Below are 24926 nucleotides of genomic sequence, written 5' to 3'. Positions count from 1 at the left end.
GCTGGGCTGAAATGAACGCAACTCAAGTTAAAGGGCCACTGTAACCATGGCAACCAAATCAAACAAAGGCTGAAATGGTTCAAAGTGCTGCTGCTTAAAGCAATTACACTTTCAATGCAGAACTGAAATGTTCCTTAGTTTCACCTGTATAGAATGGCAAATGGGCAGTCTCCTTTTCTTTTTGGACATACCTCCCTGACATTTCACTATACGGACAGCTTCCTGTCAAATGGTACATGTGGTTTAAGGATCAGATAATTCCAGTACTTCTTATCACATTCTGAAGGAAGATGAGGCACCAAAGACATGGAGGGAGGCGATCATTTCAATTATACCACACACAAAAAAATTTAAATATATAGAGACCAATTTAGGTACAGGAAGACCTTGGATAATTGATCAGGTGAATTAGGAAAATATTACAGTAATTAGTAAAGATGGCAAAAGGCCTCTCTCCCTGAGACAGCTGGGATAGCATCCAGGCCCCATTTAGTTTATTAAATGCATCAAAACTTTGTAAAACTTGCCAAATACCAGAATTAAAATTAGCAGGCACCTCAATCAGAATAGAAACCCAGAGAGGGGTTGCCAGCACGGATGCCCACTTAGCCCTACTCCATTTGCTTTGTACACTGAACCCCTAGCACAGTTAATAAGGGATGATGCGAAGCTAAAAGGAACAATGGTCAGAGACCTTGAACAGAAGATTTGTTTATCTTTTTGTTGTTTGTAACCACAACAAAGGTTACCATTCCCAAACTCATGTTTCTGCTGAGAAGATTTAGAACTTACTGAAGCTATAAAGCACATGAATTTCACAACTACACATGCCATTAATGGGAAAGAAAACTCTATATAGACAGCACACTGGGAGCTAAAACCAAAGGTCACAGAATGGTCATAGTGAGAACTGATGGGAGGTTTAAATATTGAAATTAGATTGGTATCGATTCCTAGCGTTCAGTTTCGTCAGATGGAGAACTGCACTTCTTCCAGGAAATTCATATAAAGTTATGGCTCAGGTACTTTAGAAATACAACGTACTTTAATAGTAAGGATGGGAATCAAAGACTTGTTCTTGTAGAGAACTGGTTCTCAGTAGACCAATTCCTTGGAATCGTTAGTCTGCCTGTATATCAATCCCGCTTATCGGTTCGTGCACTCTCGCTGCAATCAGATGATTTCAGTTTGTGTGTCAGTGGAGGAAAACAGTGGATATGGACATTACTTTTATTTTTATTGCATAAAAGGGTGGGAGCTTTATGGTAAAATAAAGCCTGCTCCAGAACAAAGATGCATCGTACTGTTAACACAACTTCAGCTTTTTACAAGCACGTGCACAGACAGCATGCTAAGGCTAAGCTAGCCAAGAAGGCAGAAGGATGTTAAAGCTGAGTTAATGCTGACCCCAGCCCAGCACTGTGATAAAGTGAGCTGCTGCTGAACTTCAACAGGTAACAAACTGTTGACTAATCAGGCTGCAGCCTCTATTTCTACCTGTTCATGTGTCTGCAGTAGAATCACGGGGACGATCATTTTGAAGTCTCTTTGTGTTGGTTTTCATCTTTGCTTTGTGTTCATGAACACTAAAAGAAAGATCATATTTGTGTCCTCATTAGGATAGGAATTTGTGTTGGTGTGTGGGGCTGTAGCCTGCAGGTTTATATTGTTAAATAGCAATTATGGTAATGTGTGTTTCAGATCATTTTACCAAGTAACATGAAAGTAACGTAACAAACAGTAGTATAACAAAGTCTTTAACCTGGGTGTAATTAAGTATCGTACTGCATTACTTTTAAGAAATGTGTTCTGTGTAATAATTACTTTTTTGAGTAATGACCCCAGTAATGATCACAACCAAGAGGGGAAATACCTTCAGCATGCACAATGACAATCAATAAGGAAATCAAAAATGAATGGAATCGATAAGTGATATCAATAATGGAACTGGAATTGCGAAATTCTTATCAATTCCCATCCTTATTAAACAGTAAAACCAATAATGAGCAGGAACAAACTTCTTACTAACATTATGAATGGGGGAAAATGAACTAATAAATTGAAATCTAAATGGAAGAATGAGTGTAGGGTTTGTATTTCAGACGATGACTGGCAGAATGTGCGTACAAACGATCTAAACAAGCAACGTGGAAAGTAGGACTCAAAACAATCTGCAGATGTATGGGATTTTTCTAATCAACAAAATAAATGTACATTGCATCAGAATAAAGGGATATAACCACTCAGTGACCATTGCATAATCATACTCAGTAGGTGAGAATAGTAGTCTAAATTTAAATGAGTTGATTGTGATATTCATAACCAAAGGGCAGTCCAATTTTCTCCTATAGAGTATTTCTGGAGGGCTTGCTGACTTCAGCTTATTCCCCTTTTTACCCACAATCTAGAGCGTGCAAATAGTTCATACAGCTTTGTTCATATTAGCTGGGTCACCTTTACTAGTTATTCTTAATCTTCTACTTACAGAGGGCATTTCTAACAGCTCACTGAGCTCAGCAGCAAAGATTGCTCTCTTATGGTCCAATGCCAGAATACAGCATGCATGAATGAAAGGTGGGGGCAATGATGTTGAGATCACCAATCAAATGATCAAAATCATTTCTTTTCAACAAAACAAAACCAAAAACAGAACTACAATCAGACATTATGTGATCTAATACATTCTGATGTTTCCTTGTTTGCAAAGGATTTACATGATTTGGATTTACATATCTTCCCGAAATAAAGTTGTACATACAGTACAGGTAGCAGGGTAGGACTGGTGTAATGGAAAAACCTGAACATAAATATATATTCATGACCCAGATACAAACTCCCTGTGCCCCTATCTCTGTGTTCTCAGGTCTCATATAAGAGTTCCTGCAAGGCGCCAGGACGCTGTCAATCATTAACACATGCACTTGTCCTGGGTAAACTTTGCTCCCGACTGCTGCAGCCAACAACACAACAGATGGCAGGGCCATGGAGGCCCTAGTCACTTTCACTCAATCACTCTGATAGCACTGTGTCACAGGTACAAAATGCCTGAAATATATTTCATTGTAAAACAAATGCAACTTCTGCTACAGATATAAGAAAAGGATAAATGGAACAGCAGTGCAGCCTACCCGTCTGAGGTTAGGTTTGCAGACCCTGCAGAGTTCAACTTGTATACATGACATATAGCTATCACAGTGTGCATAAAGGTTTCTATCCCTGCTCATCCCTGCTAATAATGCTTGTGGATAATGAATTTCATTTTGAAATAGCAGCTAAATATGCATAACAATGTTTTAAACTACCTCTGAATGAATAGTACCTAAAGTGGTAGGTAGGTTATGGGCTGTTCAATGCAGTTAGCATCAAGCATCAAGCCAAGGTCAATTCATTAATATAAAATGAAAGTGTTACCTAAATAAATAATCCAAAAAAATAAATAAAATAAAATAAAATGTCTCGAGACATCAGTATTCAGTGTAGCAGCAGTATTTCACATAACTGAAAGGTCAACTATTTGGACCGGCTGACAGCTGATGTGTCATATCAAAGTTTCCTTGAGTAAGACTCTGTTTTGAGAGCATCAAGTCAAAGCCTGAAAACTAAAATCTGCTCTCTGAGGCAGCAGCAGAAGCAGCAGCAGCAGCAGGGACGATCACCTGGGATGGTTCAGACAAAGACGCTCTTCACGAGTCTAGGTTAGAGGGCCAGGATGCTTGTAGATCTCACATAGCGGGAATTCCAACAGCTGTTAACACCAACACAGCACAAGACAGGAGGTACCCATCCCTCACCTTAAGCTCTCTCGCTACCCGCTGCTGCAGTGTTTTCCAAAAACACAACAGCCACGTCAGGAATTCCATCAGCACTTTTTGATAGGCCAAGTTCAAAAGGCAGGTTATGAAATGTTAATACTACATGTGTGTAGTACCATTTCTACTACCAAGTAACAAGAGAAACCTCAACACAACATCAAAACAATGATTAGTGCCTTTTTTGACAGTTACAGGATCAAGAAAGTCAAGTAATTGGTTTATTAAGTTTGCTGGAGTTATACACAAAACTACCACAAGTCCATTAAGTTTTGATGCCATCCGATTTTAGGATGACCAATGTGAAAGAATCAGGGTTATATCGCTAGCCAAAAAAGAAAGAATGAAAGAAACAGAAGAGATAGAGGTGATAAAGACAAAAAATGTTTCAGACTTCAACTAAGATGTGCCAGGGGATCACTTCTTTATATCCTCCAGCTGTTATAGCCGAGCCAAGGGGAGTATAGCATGTAATGGAGGACTACCAGCTGTGCCCCTGGCAATGATCCAGCAGGTAGACTTATCATGGTATAGTCTACATGTATCATACTTGATGTGCTACCCACGTTTATTAGACCAGTGTTGGATAACATGGCCTTAAAATGCAACACTATTCAGTTATACAGTATGTTGATATCTGAAGTGTTCTGCTAGTTCAACACTTTACAAACTAAACTCTTATTTAGCCACTAAAAATGTTATTGAACAATCCACATCTGTAAATATTATACATGTGCACTGACCTAAGCTTAACAATAATGCAGATGGAAGTGCAGCAGCACAGCTAACACCTGCTATGCTACAAACTCAAACATTCCACAACCTGTAGAAGAATGTTTTCACTTTCAGGATAAAATGTCCTCCTTCCACCAGCGAACTTTCCATTCTCCTTTCAGCCAGCAAAAACACTCATCTTCTGTTACCATTCCCATTCCATTTTAAGTCTACCTTTCCGTCTGTCTCACACACACATGACAGGCTAGGCCGGCTGGTATCGGCAACAGCCCTTGACAGCAGAGGCTAACTTTAACACTCAATGCTCATGGGCTAGCAACTATGCACTCCCACACAATACTCACACATAAAACTGTCACTCACTTAATCAGGTTTCCTCTCCCTATTAGGAACCAACAGCAGAAACCGGCAGTCATGGACGTCACTATGTGAGCTGGTCTGAGTCGAACATGTGGACAACAGAAGTTTTGGGGAACCCGTGCTCTTGTTGTGGCTCGTCTGTACCGAGTCGGGCTGAAAAAAAAAATGTAAAGAGACACCTCGCAGCTCGGGTTTCTTCTGAGGAGAGGACGTGAGTGGTGGGGGACGAGGAAGCACGTTGGTGGGATTCATTGGCCGAATAGAGAACAGAGGCAGCCGCAAAGAGAGCTACTGGAGGGTTGTGCAGAATTCTACATCTCCTTTTAATTTTTTCTCTCTTTTTATTTATTTTTTTTCCTTTAAAGACTGCTGTCCAAGGATAGCTCAGAGACAGACCAGTCCTCCTACGCCAAGTGGACATGAGCTTAAGACATGAGGGGAACCTAATTTGGGTTGAAAATGTCAAGGACACGTTCAACCACAGGAGAATATAGCCCACGTTAGCCTGCGGTTGCTGTCAAAACCAGATATAGCCATTAAAAGGCTTCTATTGTTATAGTTTTTCCTATTTCTACTACAGCAGCTGTAATTAGAAGGAGCTGACTATAAGACATCAGCGTGGCATGAGAGGAAAGCACCTACACGAGAGCTGGGAAGAGGAAAAGGACAATGTGCAGGAGTGGGAAAGGAATCCTGAATCCTAAAGGAATTCTCTCCACACAGCAGTTAGAGGGCTTCAGATCTGCTGTAGTAATTCTACTTCATGGACTAAGCTCAACAGGCACAGGCAAGTGTTAAAACAGCAGGTGAAAGGTCCTTTTTGTGCTCAGACTAGAGCTGGGCGATATGAAATTTTTTCATATCACGATATGTTTTTTTCATTTCAGGCGATAACGATATCTATCACGATATAAGCCAAATAACTTGTAAGAATTTGTAAGATTTAAATGTGCCGTTGCTCACAAGTAAAATGTGAAATAATCAGCAGCTTGTTCTTATTTAAATATTTATTTCCCATAATAAGTTCAACAGGGTAGATGTACTTAAGGAACATGAGACTTTTTCAGATAAATAAAGGCAAATATTGCAAACTACACAAAAGGCAGCCGCTAAAGCGTTTAAGTTTCAAAATAGAACAAACGAAACAGACTAAATTGTCAATTCCACTTAGAAACAAAATATTAATTCTAAAAATAAATCTTAGTTTGTTTTACAGAAGAACAGACAAAACTGACTAACTTTTGTCAATATCAAATAAACTGAGAACTAAAAGGAAATTCTCAATCTCTCCTTGTTGTATAGCTTAGCTTTTCAAACAGTTTTAACAGTTACTTTAGTCTGACAAAAGCCGAATGACGAATTAGCGCTTCCAGTTAGAGACTGAGGCTACGTCCACACGTACACAGGTATTTTTGAAAACAGAGATTTTCCGTTTTCGTTTTAAAAAATAATCCCGTCCACACATAAAGGCAGAAATGAAGGAAAACGCTGCTATGAACATGCCAAAGCAGCAGGTGGCGCTAGATTCCTAACCGTGCAGAAATGTTGGCCAATCAGAAGTCTAGAAGCCTCGGTGGGAAAAAGTAAACAAAGCTGGGGCATAGAAGCAGAACCGAGTCGTATGTGTGGAGGGACAGTAACTGTGTGTATATGTAAGCATTTAAACACTGCAGAGAGTAGAATTAACAGTAACAGTATTGTAGAAATTCATTTCACCGAAACAATAACGTGGCGCACAGTGTGACGCATGCACCAGTTTATTGTATTTCCAGACTTGTTTTCGGCACGTTCGACAATCTCTCCGGCATTGGAACCATCATCGGTTTTCTCTTCGGTCACGCTCGGTTGATTTTTCTAGTCGCACACTCATTTCCTCCATTACCCGCTGGCTGCTTCCCAAACAAACACACGTGCGGCTTGGCACTTGTGCTGTACGTAATAAGTCACGCGACGTGACGCTGAGGCTGTGATTGGTTCGGCTCTGCGCTACTTAATTTGGATTGGCTGACCTTTTTTTTTTTTTTTTTTTTTAAGAGGACAAGAGCGGCGAGGTCTATCGTGATAGCTTAATTTCTCTATCGAGTAAAAGTTATATCGCGATACATATCGTTATCGTTCTATCGCCCAGCTCTAGCTCAGACTGACTGAAAATAATCACTTAACCAGAATAAAACTGATGAGACAAAAGACATAAAAATCAGTCACTGGTTCGTTTAAATCTCAATCTTATCTGCCGATGGATTGAAGGCAGTCAGCACAGTAAATATCAATTCATGAATCAGGACATCCTTAGTCATTTTAGCTCTCAGGAAAAGGTGAATGTATTAAAGTTTCAGCGTCTCTAACTAGCTCCTTTCCCCAACAACATAACATTAGAGGACTCTTATGCCTTCCTGCAGGTGACCCACCAGGCTGATCACCACTCTCTGCCTCTGCTTATTCATCCTGCCTCCTTAAATGAATGTAGCCAACTGTAACAGGAATGTAAATTAGATTATATAATTCTGTGCATATTTACAATGTCACAGCAGTATCCTTTAACTGGGTAACTTGCACGCTGGATGCATCCAGCTAAAGGGATGATTTTGTTGCTATGCCAACTCTGACAGTAAGTGGGGATCGTGCTGGCAATTTTTTTCTGCCTTCCTCTTGTGAATGTTTATCACGTTGGAGAAAACTTTTACTACGCACAAGCACAAGTAGCAGCAAGCTGAAACTCTTAAAGTCCCCAGAGGTCTGCAGAGAGCACGAGCCGTGTACCGTTTCCAATTTTCATTTCAATCTTTTAGAGGAGGGAGCAGTTGGCTTTCTATTTAAACTCTATTGATTCAGAAGAACCCGGCTGGGTCGTCATTTTTTACATTTTTGCTTCGCATTCACAGTTATGCAGCCCAGCCTGGGAGATGTGTAGTACAAATGCAGTCTTGTTTGGGAAGATTTAGCTCCTTGCTAAAGGGCAGTCTGCCAAGTGGAAGCTGAGGAGCCGAAAGCAGCATCATTCTCAGTCTTTTTTGGGATGTTTTGCTAATTAAAAGAATGAAACCAACGACCTCCACTGTCTACAGAGTACAAGCTGTAACTGCACATGCACCCATTCCAAATCAGGACACTGAGCCTATGCAGGCTTCTTCAGTTACACTTTATTCAGCTTGCACGGTTTTGAGTGTATAGTTCACCCAGTCACATTTGGCAGTTACTGTTTGTTAACTAATAAGCTAAAATCATTTATGATATAGCATATATACCCAAAGATTGTTCTATTAATTATTAGACTTAATGTCAATAACAAGTTATTATTTTCAGACATCAAAAAGCCAACAATGTTAGCAAACAAGGTGAAGAATGGCATGTTTGTACACGTCAAACACAACATTACTGTTACTGAGTTTCTCCAGTATACATTTGTTTAATTTGGTAAATATAGCATACACCCTGAACACAGACGCTCAGTTATTTGTTCTACACAAAGATACGCCAAACTACATCGTCAATTAACTATACAGCTTGAAGGGAGGCGTTGATTTTTATTTTTAACATTTTGCTATGTGAAAATCTGAAGAAGCAGCTACATTCAGCTGCTTCCTTATTCACAAGGGGCCGTCACAGCGGGTATCTCCGCATGTTTGATCTGGCATTTTTACAGCGGATGCCATTCTTGAAGCAAAACTCAAAGGAATATGCGTCTCCTCTCGGGATCGAACAGGGGATCTTTTTAAAAATGTAAAAATATGACATTTTTATTTTTATTCATGTCGGATGTGGTGTACACGGTGCACAAGGTGCACACATTCTCGTGATCCTGTTAATCATTACAATACCGAGAAATGTGTATACCTGCAGAAGACGGGGTGGTGTCATTCACCGGGTTTATTGTGAAAATTCCTGGCAGTGTGCGTCATCCTTTCCCCTCCTCCCCAGGATTCCCTTGAGGAGACAGTGTCTTACTTGTCTTCCTCTAAATATCCAGGAATGAGCCTGCTGCCAACGACTGGATTTATGTAATCCACCGTGCCTCATCAAGACCCTGCTTGTCACTTCTGGCTCAAGTCTGACCTGTGCCTGCAACTGACCCACAAAAAGGAGCAGGAGAAGGAAATGGAGAGGGAATACGATATGATTTGTGCATCCTGATGATGTGCTTTTGCAGTCTGCTAAACCTCTAAAGTCAGAATACACTAGACCAGATTAACTCCCACCTCTGCTACACACATGTACACCTCAAGGCAGGAAGTAAATATAGAGAGCTTATAGAAATAAACAAGAAAAGTAGGAAATGAATCATAAAATACGCACCCCACAAGACTACACGAAGGATGTGAAAAGAAGAGAAAATCATGAAAAATCAAGTAGCAGGAATTTCAAACTCAAACTTCAAACAAATAGGAGACATGTCTTCAAGGCAACTAAAACAATCAAAAACTACAACATAAAAAGACAGAATAATCTTTAAAACAGTAGAAATGTATACAAATGTATAATATATATGCCCCAGTTCTTTCTCTGAATGCTGGTCTAAAACACTCCCAAATGGTTTGAGTCATGGTGTGAACTCTGTAAGCCAGTTAATAAAATACAGCATAGTTGCCCAGCACACCTCTTCCTGGCAGTTATATACTGCAGAGAGATTAGAGGTAGAAGTGCCTGTCAGTAATTAAACACACACACACACACACACACACACACACACACACACACACACACACACACACACACACACACACACACACACACACACACACACACACCGAGCGGGGCCAACAAATGTCAGTCCTTGTGTTCGCCACCTGGAGGCCACAAATGCATTATGATCATCTGACGCTGGCTCTGTTTGTCTTCAATGACTGATTTCATGTATTAACTCAATTTTACTGGTTGGTGCCTTAACACTGGGCTTTTGGTATTCGTCACAGAGGGCCTGCTGTTTATAGTGTAAAGTTCAAAACAGACAAGTGGAAGAGACAAACTTAATCCTTGTTCTTTCACTTGGTTTAAGTGGACATATATGGGAGTGGAGGGAGGCTCAGAGGTTGGTGCAGTCGTCTTGTGATCAGATGGATCCAAATCCTGGGAAATAAATGAGACCGTCCGGGTTCTCTCCAAACTCAACGCAGCTGTATGTTTGCATGTAGACACCAGCTCACGGTGAACCAAAGGGCACACGAGTGTCATCAGTGTGCTCTATACACCAATGCTGACAGTAAAGCTGGTCTGAAACCTCTTTGATGTGTTCTTTCAATCAGCTAATGCTGACAAATCACAAAGTGCTGAACCATTCCTTAAAGTCTATGTAAACTAACAATTTAAAGCTTTTTTTTTTTAATTTCAGTGGATTCCATCTACATTAAGACTCATTCAGTATGTACAATGTGTAAAAACAGCCACAGTCAACAGTTAAGCAAAACTGTGTCAAGTCACTAAAACTGTCACAATAAGTCTTAATTATACTGTGTTGTGGACAGGGACTTGCAAATGGTCTTTAGTCTTTACAAGCTAACAGCAAACATGAGGCTCACATACTTGCCCAAACCATTTTTCACAAAATGTGGTGCAAGAGTGACATCTGAATGAAACAGGAGTCACTGACTGATGGGTCTAAATAGCAAGCTTAATTGTTGAAATTTCCTTTAAAGCCAATACTTGTGCTAACTGGCTAATGCTTGTCAAGCGTATGAAGGAGGCGATCAGGGCTGGGAACAGAATGGCAACATTAAAATGTGTTCCCGGCACAGAACAGCTTGATCACATCGCAGGGTTGAGCCCATTGATACATTCAATTAATACTGTCGTTGTGCTGACATTCATAATAAATTAAAATCTGCAAAGCCCTAGTTTCACATCATGCCTGCACATATAACCGACACTTGCAGCACAGACGTGTCAGGGCGCGCACACGGGTTCACACCCGGACTTCTGTGTGTGCTTTAAAGTTAATGTGTGAGCTTGGAGCCAGTATATGGATCCATCATAATCATCATCAAAGAGCGAAAACAGGAGGACATGGATACTTCTGACTGTGGATTGACTTTCAAAATCAGTGTGATTTGACTGTATCTGTGCTGACCTTTTTCCACTGGGTGTTATCGAGGGACAATGAAGAGGGCAATAGAGACAGATAAGGCACAAAAAATATAAATATATAAACTGGACGGATTTGTAAAAGTAAAGGCCACACAGCGAGCGCATTGCTGAACTGCCCAAAAAAGAAAAGAAAGAAAGAAAGAAATTAGTCCAGTGAAATTACAAAGTCTGTGTAATCGGCTGCATTAAGAATCAGTATAAAAACAATCTTTTTACACAGACACGTGTTTAATGCAGAGGTTTCTGTCTACTATTGCAGGGTCTTTACCTTACAATATAAAGCACCTTGAGGCAACTGTTGTTGTGATTTGTATTATATAAATAAAACATAAATAAAACTGAATTGAATTGGTGCAAACCTCAGGAGGTCCATGTTACTGAAACATTTTTTTTTTCTTTTTAATTTTCCCATGAGTCTGTGCTCAAAGAGATTCTGAAGAGAATCCAGTATAGAGGCAGGAGAAAATGAATAACAGCAAAAATTCAAATCCATAATAGGTAAAGAGACCGTCCGGGGCTAAAAGTGGAGCTCCAGTGGAGCTGCTGAGGCAGTGGTCAGGAGCAGCAGACTGTGATTGTACTGAGGAGGTGGGAAATGTGTGGATGTGTGTGAATGCAAAGTGAACGTGTGAAACTGAACCATGGAAGTGTTGAAAAAGACGGACGGTGTGCCGGCTCAGTCACTGAACCACAAATAAATACAGTAAGACTGTAAAATAAACCACTGTTAGCTGTTTACATACACTTCATTGGTCACTATTAAGCTATGTCTGCACTAGCCCACATATATTTGAAAACGGCGTATACGTCTGAAAACGCTCCGCGTCCACACTATCGTTTTCATAGTTGTTCATCCACACTGAAACGGGTGAAAACGCTTACGTTCCAGTACTGCGCATGGGTGAAACGCAATACAATTCGACCTGCCTCATTTCTGTCTGCTGTTTATTTACTTTCCAGCTCTTTGAAACGTTGCTGCAAAATGTCGAGGAAAAGCACAGAGTTTTTTTTAAATGGACCAACAATGAGGTGGAGTTGTTGGTGCGAGTAACACAAAAGTACAAGGTTGCAAAAGCGAGCGTGAATTAAAGAACTTGAAGAAAAACTATCTGGAGCATGTACACACTGATATTAAATCTTTAATAGAGCTGTCAAAATTGAGAGCAAACAAAACAACTGCTGTGTAATGCCCTCCACTATCTTAGTTTAATTGGTCACATGACTGCATCACATGACTAAAATATGTCATCGTTTTCGAAAAGGCTCCGGGTTCGCTGTCCACACTGCGCCGCGAAAATAGAGTTTTCAAATGAATCTGCTTTGGAGAGCGTTTTCAAAACGCTCCGTTTTTCCTGACTGAAAACACCGTCTCAGTGTGGACGGAAGGCCAAAATGATGCGTTTTCAAACCAAAACATATTAGTGTGGACATGGCCTTAGGTACACCTCTTAACACAGATATCTAATCAGCCAATCACACGGCAGCAACTCAATCCTTTCAGGTATGTTAGACATGGTAAAGATGGCCTTGTTTAAGCTTAAACTGAGCATCAGAATAAGGAGTGGAAAAAAAACAAGGTTATTTAAGAGTTAAGAGATTTGTATCGTGGATTTGGTGCCGACAAGTAAGCAACTGTGTGATGTTATCGTGTCAGTATAGCCAAAAACCTGAGAAGTGTTTTAAACAGACGGTGAAAACGCGTCATAATTATTACTGTGGCAACTACGCTGTCAGTATCAGAGCTAAACATGCACGTCAGTGTTAAAACATTTTGATAAAGTACTGGATGTGACTCTCTTTGAGGAGATACAAAATATTAAAAGACTGATCAAGTCAATAAGGACATCATTGGTAAGGACAGGTTTAATTGTAAAAGCATTTGATATTTAATTGTCAATGTAAATCCCAAAGAATTTATGACTGTTTAAAGAACAAATTGCATCTGGGTTGTCACTTTTAAAAAAGAAACTGACTCACAGGTTACTGGGTATGGTTTAAATCACTAATCGTATCAACCACGTACTCGAGGACCTGAGGTCACACTGAGTGGTGCTGCTGTTTAATTATCAACCTACTCTATCAGATGATTCCAGCATTTTTTGCAGTGGTGGTTTACTGGGAGGACAACAGGACAGAATTTCCTGAAAGCAACCTTTTGAAGAAGAAAGCAGAGCCTTTTGCAAAAACAGTACAGGAAATATGATCCGCTGTACACTTGCTGCTTTTTAACGGCTTCACTGCACAAAAACACTTGAGAAGGGGGATTCCTCTCTGACACCATAACTGTGGTTCCACACACTATGGTTCTAATTGTATTTATCACTGAAGCTGTTTCTACACATCAACAGTCTCCTCTAACCACCACGTCCCTAGTTCAAAGTCTGTGTGACTTCCGATGTATTCCAGAGAGGGTAACTCCCACCGTGAATTCATGGCGACTGAGTGGACGTCATGTGTCCCACCTTCAGCATGTTTTATTTAATAATAATAATAAGAAGAAGAAGAATAAACTTTATTTATAAAGCACACTAAAAAACCAAGGGTATACCAAGGTGAAGTTTAGTCTGCGACCTCACCTGAAGCACTCTTACCTGCTCTGTTTCTTGTTTTTTATTTCCTAATATTATCATTGTCCAGGTGGATTTGCTGTTCTGCTTTTCCAAAAAAGGAAATGAAGCATGGCTTTCTATTAAATTTAGTTCTGCATTTCTTTGAAACATTTAGAACTACCCTGATGTTTTTGCTTCTCTCTTTAGCAGACAGACTATACCTCTTTACTAAAAATATCTGCAGCTCATGGAAACCACAGTAATCAACACAGGTTTGGAGATCAAGCGTGTTGCTGTGTGCTGACAGAGTCTACATATACAGCACAGGTGTCACTGAATATAAGCTTCTATGAGATAAGAGAACAGAACCATTTGACAGTTAGCACAGAGATTATGATTAACTCAGTGCACCAAGTGTAGTAACTTGTTAGTTTAATGTGTAATAGACAATGACCTTAACATAGTTTTAAGACAAGAGAGCCTACTGTTATCTTCAGCTGCCTTCACTTCACTTCTGCCTCTTCCTGCATCCTGAGATGGAGCTATGAAGTGACTTTCCCTCAGTCTCAGAGAGGAGGAGGATCTGTCTGGTTTCTGTCTGACAGCATTCCTGCTGTCACTACCAAACCACACCACCACACTGTTGTATTTACTCAGGTGAAACGTCAGTGTAACACATTGTGTATTACTACACCCAGCTACATAGCACAGATGCCTTATTCACTTAGCATGTCACAATGCAGGTTAAAGTTATATGAGATGTGACGTTTGAACACATTCCATTACTTATTAATACACTGAGACTCTTTATCGAACAATTTAGAGAAAATGCCCTTATAATGCGGCATGATCAAAAACATACATATGGGTGTAGATCCGTTTAAATCGATCTTTGCCAGTTCCTCCTAACCTGAGCCTCTGGACTTTCTCAGCGGTTCTATGATAACTGAAAATGTATCCATGTTTCCAACTTTAAACTTGAAAAAACCTCTTGCTTAAACAAAATGTGAGGAGCCAATCTCTGTTCAAGGCAGTTCAAATGTTAAGTCCATTTCATCATGACAGCCAAATAGCTACATATAACAAGAACAAGCTTAGGGTATATTATTATTAAACCATTTGAGGAATCAGAAGATTCCTCATATTTTAACCTATGATCTTCTTATTCCTCACATACATCTTGCATTTAATGAGAACATCTCTAGACTGATTTTTTTAGCCTGTATTAGACATTTGCTGATATAATGGTATCGCAAACTTATAATGAATGAAAACTCAAAGTAAAGAAGAGACGGGGGAAACACCCTTCAACTCTGTTATGACTGTTGATGTCACACAGCGTGCCAAACAGAGGCCACTTCCCTCTTGGTAAGACACATGCTTTAAAACCCACAAACTCAACAACCAGCTGACCTGAGCAGAATCGGGCAGAGCAACTGAGTAATCCATGACTACTTGTGACAATAAAATAAGATTATTTTTAAGGTGGACTGTCTTAATACCACAGTAAATTTTAGAATGGGTCTTGTATAACTTGTACAGGTCGTCCTCTAGCACCAACCTGCTCTCTGCAATCATCGAAATGATCTGCCTGTCTAGACATGTCACTAATAAAACACTCGCATACAGAGAATAGTTGGCATAGAAAAGCAGCTGCATTCAAACAGAACTAAACCAACCAGACTATACAGAGCAATGCTACTAAATTTGCCATCAATGGGCAGAGACAAAACACAAATTGAAGGTGAGTGTCATGATTTAAAAAAAAAAAAAAACCTTTCTGTTTTAATGAGCCATCTACGCTTAAAGCCCCTGGAAGGTCCCCCTTTTACAAGCCTGTGTTGTGCACTTAAGGTAGGAACGGTGTCCACACAAATTATTCACAAGTGAAAACATCATGCAGTTGCTTATTTTCTGTCAGATACACTACTGGTCAAAGGTTTTAGAACACCCCAATTTTTCCAGAGGGGGGGGGGGGGGGGTGCCACACCCAAAGCCCTGAAAACCCTGAAGAGAAGTTTAACACTACCACGAATGAATCTCCACTTCACATTTAAGACATTTTACTTACCTAAATATCAAACTTCATGGGTTTACACATAACTATCATCTGCTCTGCTCAGCTTGATTTTAACTAATCAGAACAAATCTGTATTCTGAGTAATTACTGCTGTAGCCGCTTAAGCATAATGGGGGAAATTTGCCATTTGCTGGCTTAGTTTTCACTTGGGGTGGGCAGATTGATACAAATGATCAATGCTATGAATACCATCATTGTTATTGGTATTAGTTGAATACCTGTGTGATGTGATCGATAGCCTACTTTCATTTAATTTCTCTGCTGTATGTTCAGAACATTAGTATCATTTCATCAAAGAGTAGACGTGCACATTTTATCCCCTATTTCTTTGCAAAAAAATACTGCAAACTGTGTGCGTTTATGGAGGCTATTTGCTAATGTGGCACTGTCATCAAATTATTTAACACATAAAAATGTGAAAAAGAGGAAGTCCCTGAAAGAGCCTCTGACTAGTGTAACAGATATAGAGGCAAAGCATATCCAGTTAGCTTATATAGTGGTGAAAATAATATTCCAGTCATGACTTATCAACTGTTGGATCTTCAGCATTAGTTTATGTTGATTTCGAGTGCTCATCACAGCTGTTATTTCAGCTGATTGATTAATGCTAGACTAGCCTATATCCAGACATTTATATTACATTAATTTAGTCATTAATTTTGAAAAAATATACTTGTGAAATATGAAAATGTCTGAATATAATAACACTTGTGTGTACATTACACGCAATGAAACTGAGTCAGTGAACCAGGGTTCAAATTCAGTACAATTAGATTAACAGAAGCAAAGCTAGAGGGGCCTTTTAGATGTTACTTGTATTTGATTTGGTCATCATCCCTTGTGCCTCTCACCCCACAAACCACAGATTTCTCTCACATACACGCAAACATGTGTTTCTACTTACCCTTGAGCAGGGGCAAGGGCGTGAGCTCTATAGGTTTGCCCTGAGAGCGGAACTGGGACGAACTCTGCGACCGCTTCTGCTTGGCCTTCCTGACAGACTTCCGTGAAAATCCGTCCACTTTGTCCACAGAGGGAGCTGTGGTGGCTGCCGAGGACATAGCCCTGTTGAGAGAGACACAGGAGGGGGGGGGGGATGAAGTCACATTAGACGTGTTCAGAAAGCTCCAAATTTAGAAAGCCAAAGTGATTAACCACAACACTTTTTCATGGGACAGTTACATTTCATAACACTTTATTTGTGATCATTTTTAATGTCAGTCATCATGCTGCTGGTGCCGTCACCGCTCACTCCTCCTCTCACTTCTCAGCCAATTGCACGAGCTTGTGTTGATAGCCATGTGCTTCAGTGTGTTGACATCTCTCGAAATTATTTTCAAATTTACTGGTTTGTTAATGAAATGTAGTGATTTGTCCAGAAATCATTTCTCTCAAGCTCTGATTTATTCCAAGAATTTCAGCATGGAAAGCAAAAAAAGAAAATCTTTAAAATCATATAAGAGATCAAATAACCCCATCTTAAAACAATTATTTTTAAAAGTAACAAACACACACATATATAAAAACAACCTATATTAGTGTAATGCCAGTATTGGCTTTAAATTAAGCATTCTCATTCCAGTTTGAATTTAAGGCACAGGAAGCACATTTACAAGTTTTTGTGTGCGAGCGTGTTCGTGCACTAAGGTCATGCAGGTCAAGAGTTCTTTTTTTTTTGATAGTAAGCGCATGCAAATAGAAAAAAAAAGAAAAAAAAACAACATCCCCTGTTACAGTTTTAGCTCTCTACGAGTTCATTTTCCTGCAGCCAAAGCAGACAGCCTCATTTTCCCAGCATAGGAGACACTTTAGACTTCAGTTCAAGCATGGTTACAGTACACAAACAAGCGGCACTCCTACCTGCCAGAAGACCATCAAAGTATCTCAAACACACACACAACTTTTTTAAAAAAAACAAACAAAAAAACACACAAAACCCACACACACACATACACAGCGGCACCGACAACAATGGAGCTGGTTCTGCAGCTGCGAGCTATTGACACAGTCGGAGGAAGCTGAGGAAATGTCAACTGCTGTGTGTGCTGGCTGCTGATTGCATGTTAAAATAACAATTAAAAAAAGAATCTAACAAACTAACTTCTCAAGCAACAAAAACAAGCCGCAGCAGAAGTCACACTTGAGACTACTTTTCTGCACCACACCCAGGAGCACATGTTTGGAAGAGCACACTCAGGATTTGTTTTTGGCTGTCAGAGGTACAGATCCATAGGGTGGCCACAAATGTGGGTGTGGTGATGTTTTTTTTTTTTGTTTTTTTTTAAACCTCTTATGGGGCTAAACTTTTTCTCAAAGTTTCACATCTGCAAACTAACCCTGTTTTTGTGGTCCTCTGGTTACATTAGCATCTATGATGCACACTGCTCAAAGATCTGCTGTCATCCTTTGATATAAGCACGATACCCTAACTCTGCAAACAAGTAAATATTCATACATACACCAAGCTAACATGCTAAGATTTTCATTAGTGTCAGTTAGGCTGGTGTACTAGCCAATTCAGTTGTTCAGGTAGTTCGCTAACAACCTATAAAAATACAAACAAAACCAATGAAACATCCATTTAAAAAAAACAAATGCGCGCATGGACAGCCTGGAATGTCCGAATCTTAACCTAAATTAAAGGAAACACAGTGATTAGAAGCCTGAGTTGTCACAGTGTCCCCATAAAGTGTGAATCCTGACAACATGTGAACCATCACAACAAGTTTCAAATAACCTTAGAAGGAGCATGAAGTCATGAACTCATCTTTTGGGCCCTGACCAATTACATGTATTATAGCATGACTTAAAAAGGACCACTCAAGACATCCAGGAAAAACATTTTTTTGGAAGAAAAACGATTCAACGTTGTTGCGCCAGTGTAATAAGTAGTGGTGCAACGGATCACGGTTGATCCGTAATCCGAACCGATCCCACTCCACGGTTCGGAACGCACGTGATCCGAAGATTCGAAAAAGAAGAAAAAAAAAGTATGTGTATGGTGTGCGTGGTGGGTCTGTCAAGCGATAGTTATGGCCAGCGCTAGCCGTCCAAGTGGAGGAGCAGAGGAAATTGCGGTATTTAAGCAGCCCTTTACTGCCCAGTCCGACCGGGCTAAAGTCATTACAAAAGCTACTGGGGTGTTTAGCTGCAGACAGGAGGCCGTATTCCGTTGTTTAAACTATGATGAACGTGCTTGAGACACGCTATGATATCCCGTTGCGCGTCCACTTTAGTGGCAAGATCGTTTCAAGCATGTACGAGCAGGAACAGTTTAAAGTTATGGCTGAACCGTCCCAGGCATCTTCTGTTGCCCTAACTACTACAAATGGGCAGACCTCCAGGGCAACGGAAAGCTACGTGACCATGACAGCTCATTATATCACAGCGGAGTGCGATATAATGAGCTGTATGTATTATTGTAGGGTCTACCTTACAATATAAAGCGCCTTGAGGCGACTGTTTTTGTGATTTGGCGCTTTATAAATAAAACTGAATTGAATTGAGTGGTAGATACAAAGCCCTATACTGCCCTATACTGTACCATAGTTGTTTTTTTTAATAATTGCGTGGAATGAGTCTTGAGTTGAATGTTTTTAAACAGGCAAAAAATACTTCAATAAGTGAATAAGTAAATGTTAATTTTTTCTCTTGATCCAATTGATCCAATCTGTGACTTAAAACCGTGATCCAATCCGAACCGTGAGATTTTTGATCCGTTGCACCACTAGTAATAAGTAATCACAGGATAGAGGTTGTTGCTGTTAAAGCTTGTTCTTTGAGAACTCAGGAATTCAGCCCGTAGACAAAGATAGAAATTAATTTAATCAAAGATGTGAAAAGTACAACTATTTAGTCAGATATGAGTGTGTTTTCCTTTAACTGACCATATTTCATTAGTACTCCCACTTCCTTCTTGCAACAGTACTGTACATGGGAAAAATACAAAGCTCAATATCAACCACAAGCCACAACAAAACTGGCCTCTGCTAGTTAGCATGAGGCTAATATTTTTAGTTTATTCAGGACATTAGGAAGCTAAATGGACTCTGATTTCAGGAGAGGACAAAGAGCCTGATCACTAACTGACCTGGATGGCATGGGGTGGCTGAGAGGACATAAATTAGAGTGCTAACAAAAATCCTTATATAATAAGACATGAATGAGATGCTGCAGGCTGCGGTCTGTGCTGGCAGCAAATGTTCTGTCAAAGTCAAAAGGCTGTCATACAACATGCCCACCAAGCCTTGTATACAACAGAGCGAGGAGAGTTACTACAGGCTTGGACTTCAGTACAAACACGTACATACGCACATCATTCATATGGATAGTCGAAGCCTTTCAAAAGCTCCCTGAGGATGCACCGCTTACTGTCCGTCATAGTAAAGAATCTATAGTAGTTATAATGACTGTAGACAAGCAACATGTACATCTGTGGTTCTCTGTGATGAAACTGTCAGCACTGATGCAATATAACTACAAGAGGAAGAAGATAAAAATCAAGAGTGCCAACTGTGAATATAAGAAGATATGGTAAAACAGCCTCAAAACCACAGTCCTCTCATCTTTCTGCTAAGCATTAGATTGAAGATGTCAGTGTTTAGGACAGTTTGTACACATTTACAGCATACTGTCATTACAGACTGACTATATGTTTGTTTACATTACAATGAGCCAGTCAGCAGGAGAAAAGGCAGAGTCCTCCCAAGGACATGGGCTTCCAAATTCAAAAATCAGTCAATCTAGGATGACAATTAAAAGTTCTGGAGATTTTCAAATGGCAAAGCCTCAAGTTTAACCATGAAAAAAGTTTTAACGAGCTATAAAAGAACTTGCTATTGAGCAATCAGTTTTTCCCCTTTTCAAGTTGTAATGCAAAACTACTTTGTTCTTTTTTAAAAATATATATATAGTTTTGCAATTGAAAATCGCAACAGACTGTAAGGTCTTACTTTAAAAATATGGCAAATAGATCCAAAGACAGCTGTCAGTGATAATCATCACAATCTTCCAGGTAAACTTTCAAATATCTATTATCATTGTTTATCATTTGAATGCAGATGGAGACCCTGCTTCAAGCCAGACGTTTTGCACAACTACAACAAATTAGCACTAGCACATAGGTTTAATATAGACAGAACTACCCTGAGCTAACTCAGTGCAGCGCGCAACATTCTAAAAAGAAAACAAAAGCCTCAACAGCTCACTTACAGAGACAAACAAGCTTTTTCTATGACGAACTACAGCACATAATAGATCCCAAGGGACGGCTAAACATCTGTCCACTGTGCTGCATGCATCAGACATGAAGCCAGACTTTGATGGTCTAGTCAAAGGTAGTCGTGTCATATTCATTATTTCTGAGTGAGTGTATAAGTAGACTTGTCAACCAGGGAAAAAAATAAAAATAAAAAAATAAAACACAATCTACCAGATAAGATACAAGAAACCATTGGAGTAGATATTCATTTACAACAGTACTGATGCAACACTTGCTCTAGTTGACACACAACTTCACACAGCACCACTGAGGCTAATCAGGCACAAAGCTCCTCCCCTCACCATGAGGTACGCATATGAACAATATCGCTAACAAACCTCCACAATCATTCTCATAAAGACTGACAAAGAAGCACAACAGGATCAACTATGTAGTTGTTTGAGTCCATAATACAGTACAGTTTAATCAAAGCTCATCAACTTTAAGCAACAGAAATATGATGCACCAGAAGTCACCAGAAACACAAGTAATAAACAAGGCTGTACATGAATATATTTTCTGCAGACCATTGCTCAAATCTTTATTTTAAAAACTATATATATATATATATATATATATATATATATGTGTGTGTTTGGCGTGCAGTCATGTAAGTCATGACTGTACGCCAAACAGGATACACAGATTCACAAATGACAACACCAATTATATGACAAGAGAGTCATCTGTCAGTACTATTCACGGTCTTCACTTTCATTGTCACTCAGCAGTTAATGATCCAGCTGTGTGAATGCCTTCTGTTTGGCATCAGCACTGTCACTGTCTTGGAAAATACCTCCAGCTAAACACTGATCTCTCCTGTGGTTGGTTAGCATCAGTCAGCCTGGCAGCTAACAAACTTAAAATTCTGCTTTAAAAAAAAAAAATACTATGGTCGAGGACAACACACGATAGACTTGGTTTGTTTGTTTTTTCTCTGTTGAAAGATTTCCTGCCATAGTTTTGCCTTTCAAAACTATTCAAATGTGAGCCTAAAAAGTATGTCGGCTTTATCACAAGGCTGACATACCCTACAGTATAAACATGACAAAAAACCTTGCAAATTGACACCTTGCAACTTGTTCTCTGTGCTGTTGCTGTGGGTACAGAGCCTTACAGATACCGGACAAAGCAAGGCTGAGGCGTCTAAAAATCACCTGCACTCAGCGATAATCCCCGGCTAATGTCTGAAAGTGGACTAGCTCTGACGTACGTACTCTTTGACACCTCTTGGATAATCAAGTTTTACTCTTATAAATGGTTAAATCAGCACTTCCAGCTGTCTTTTATAATGGCAAATGGTAAATGGCCTGTATTTGTACAGCGCTTTACTAGTAATATATAATATTACATTTTAATATTCTTGCTCTGTTTTGGGGTTTTTTTGGCATGGGCAAGGGTGGTCCATATCAGCTCCAAGATTCCACCATAATATTATGGAGAGACTTTCCAGCTCTTTGTGTTCATGATTTCAGGCAATACAAGTTTTAATCTCTGCTATGATGACAAAGAGCATCATTCAGCTCCAAAAAATAAAATAAAATAAAAAAGAAACAAGGCAAAGACTTAATTTCAATTTCTACCTGCTACATCACAAATGGTAAAAGTAAACAGTACAAATTGGTGCTTTTCCACTGCAGCACCACTGAAAGTGACAAAATTGCGATTAGTCACATTCGGAACAATCTAAAAACTGTACAGCCACACTACTTTTCTTACCTGTGGATAGGACCACTGGAATCCCTGTGTACAACCATCAGTGCCTCACGTTCAATCGTTCTCTCTCACTAAGCAGCTAATGGCGACAACACTACACAACACACGAGGGAGAGCAAGACTATGCCGCCTGGTCAGGCGTATGGCACCCAAGCACCAAAGCCATTCTCCTCCCATGCCTCTTACATAAGAGAACAGATGACATCCAAACAGGCTTGGTGAGGGTGGGATTAAAGAACAAGGAGGAAGGAGAGAGGAGGGGTGCATAGCAAGCAACAGGGAGACCAACCGAAAGGGAGGGAGGGAGGGAGGGAGGGAGGGAAGGAGGAAGAGGAGGGAGGGAGCTGCTGTACGACAGGAAGTCAACAAACAGGCAATGGCAAGGCCGAAAGAAAGGAGCTGGAGTAAGGGAACAAAAATGCACACACAAATATGTACAGGAATGCAGTGCTGTGGATGAGAGGAATACCAGCTTGAAACATACTATGCAGTCCTATAAAAAATTAAGTATACACTTACTGCTTTCTAAGGAATTAAGAATAGCTACATGCTGCTGATCAAATGCAGTTGGTTGTTGATCATTAGCAAGTGTGAGCACCTCAATAAAAGCAGAAGTTTGAGCAGTTTGCTGGTCTTGAGGATTTGGGTGTGTCCTAGCTATGGGGTGGATGTGTCTTGAGTTTTTTGCAAAAATCACAAGAGCTACATTTTAGACTCTACAGGCCGCAATTAGCATGTTAAATGTTAAAGTTCATGAAGGTACAATTTTTAAAAAAAAGATACTCAACAAATATGGCTTGTTTCAAAGTGTTGCCCGGAGAAAACCTCTTCTCTCTAAGAAAAACGAGACAGCATGGCTCAGGTTTGTAGAGTTGCATCAAAACAAACCACAAAACTTCTTAAACAACGTCCTTTGGACAGATGAGATCAGAGTGGAGATGTTTAGCCATAAAGCACAGCACGATGGTTAGAGAAAACCAAACACAGCATATCAGCTGTGTGCCTTATTCTAACTGTCAAGCACGGTGGTAGAGGGGTGATGATTTGAGCTTGTCTTGCAGCCACAGGATCTGAACTGGTCCACCATGAACTAGTATTCTGTAGTCAAACATGACTGTGTGACAGCTAAAGCTTACCCAAACTGGGTCATGCAACAGGGTAATGGTGCAAAGCACACCATGAAAATCTACAACACTATAGCTGAATAAGAACAGAATCAAGGTATTGCAGACCATACCCTGATCACAGAGAGGTATGCATTAACAAATGTTCACAAACCTCAATGAACTGAAGCAACGTTCTAAAGAAGAGTGGACAAAAATTCCTACAAAGGGATGTGAGAGACTTATAAAGGCATACAGAAAACTATTCATTCAACATACTGCTGCTAAATGATTGCACAAGCTATTGATTGTGCTGTGTACTTAGTTTTTCACAGGGTTGCAGTGTCCAAAATTTTCATAATACGACAAGAGTCATATTTTGGTACAGCCCAACTGCTTTTCTTTTTATTTCATGGAAATAAAAATAATAATAAAAACATTTCCTTGATATAGGCCTGCAAAATCATTATCTACATTGTTAGAAGTACATTCGGCTTATTAAACATCACAGAAGTAGTAGAAAATAAAAAATAAATAAAGTCATAAATAAGTAAAGCCTTATGCAACAACAACAGCTGTCTTGGTTTGGCTGGCCAACACTCAATAACATGACTCTGATAATAACTTGCTTCAGAAAAAAGATCCTCAAAGACACTTTTTGGTTGTTAATTAAATTATTTTTTCAGCTCATCCATACCAAAAGAAATCTATAAATGCACAGACTGTTTTATTTAACGTACTTTTATTGTTATTTATTCTACTTTTTTTGCTAAGGAAAACATAAGTGTTCATTATAATAAGTAAAAAAAACATTTTTTTAAGTGTTTTTCAATATTTACTGCCAGCAGTAAATGTCATCTTATCAGTCAACAAAACTGAAAATATATGGTGCAGTTCGACATATAAGCAGTCAATATCAAACTGTGTGTTTAACTTTGTGTAAGTTAAACACACGATATGCCCTTAAATCCAATAATTCATCCTGCTTTGCAGCTTTTATTGCCTCCCAAAAACCAGAGTCATGCAAGTATCATGCAAGTCACAGCAACATAAAGAAGACAGGTTACTTTACATATCCATCCAATAAAAATTGCTAACAAATTGAACTAACAATACCAGTATGAATCCCTGGCTTACTGTACTGAATCCTCATACTTCCGAAAGTCTCCTGTTGCTACTATCAGCTGAATGCTGCAACCTGACAGCCCGTCTAATTGGTGTGATTCATTCATGGGT

The 24926-nt window shown here is 39.6% G+C and overlaps 1 protein-coding gene across 4 annotated transcripts in view; it reads right to left on the bottom strand.

Moving 5' to 3' along the window:
• ppp2r5eb (protein phosphatase 2, regulatory subunit B', epsilon isoform b) overlaps positions 1 to 24926 on the bottom strand; it is a 51056-nt gene that overhangs the window by 24212 nt on the left and 1918 nt on the right. For 2 of the 4 annotated variants that reach the window (XM_026151045.2, XM_026151046.2), the window contains exon 2: positions 16516 to 16676. In XM_026151045.2, coding sequence (XP_026006830.1) covers positions 16516 to 16676 — 161 coding nt within the window. Of the gene's footprint in view, positions 1 to 4907; positions 5060 to 16515; positions 16677 to 22590; positions 22771 to 24926 lie in introns of those variants that run through there. The other 2 variants (XM_026151044.2, XM_026151047.2) reach the window with 2 other exon arrangements.

The sequence above is a fragment of the Astatotilapia calliptera genome, chromosome 19, assembly GCF_964374335.1.
Source record: "Astatotilapia calliptera chromosome 19, fAstCal68.1, whole genome shotgun sequence".
Taxonomy (NCBI): Eukaryota; Metazoa; Chordata; class Actinopteri; order Cichliformes; family Cichlidae; genus Astatotilapia; species Astatotilapia calliptera.
This window is presented reverse-complemented; position numbering and strand designations above follow the sequence as displayed.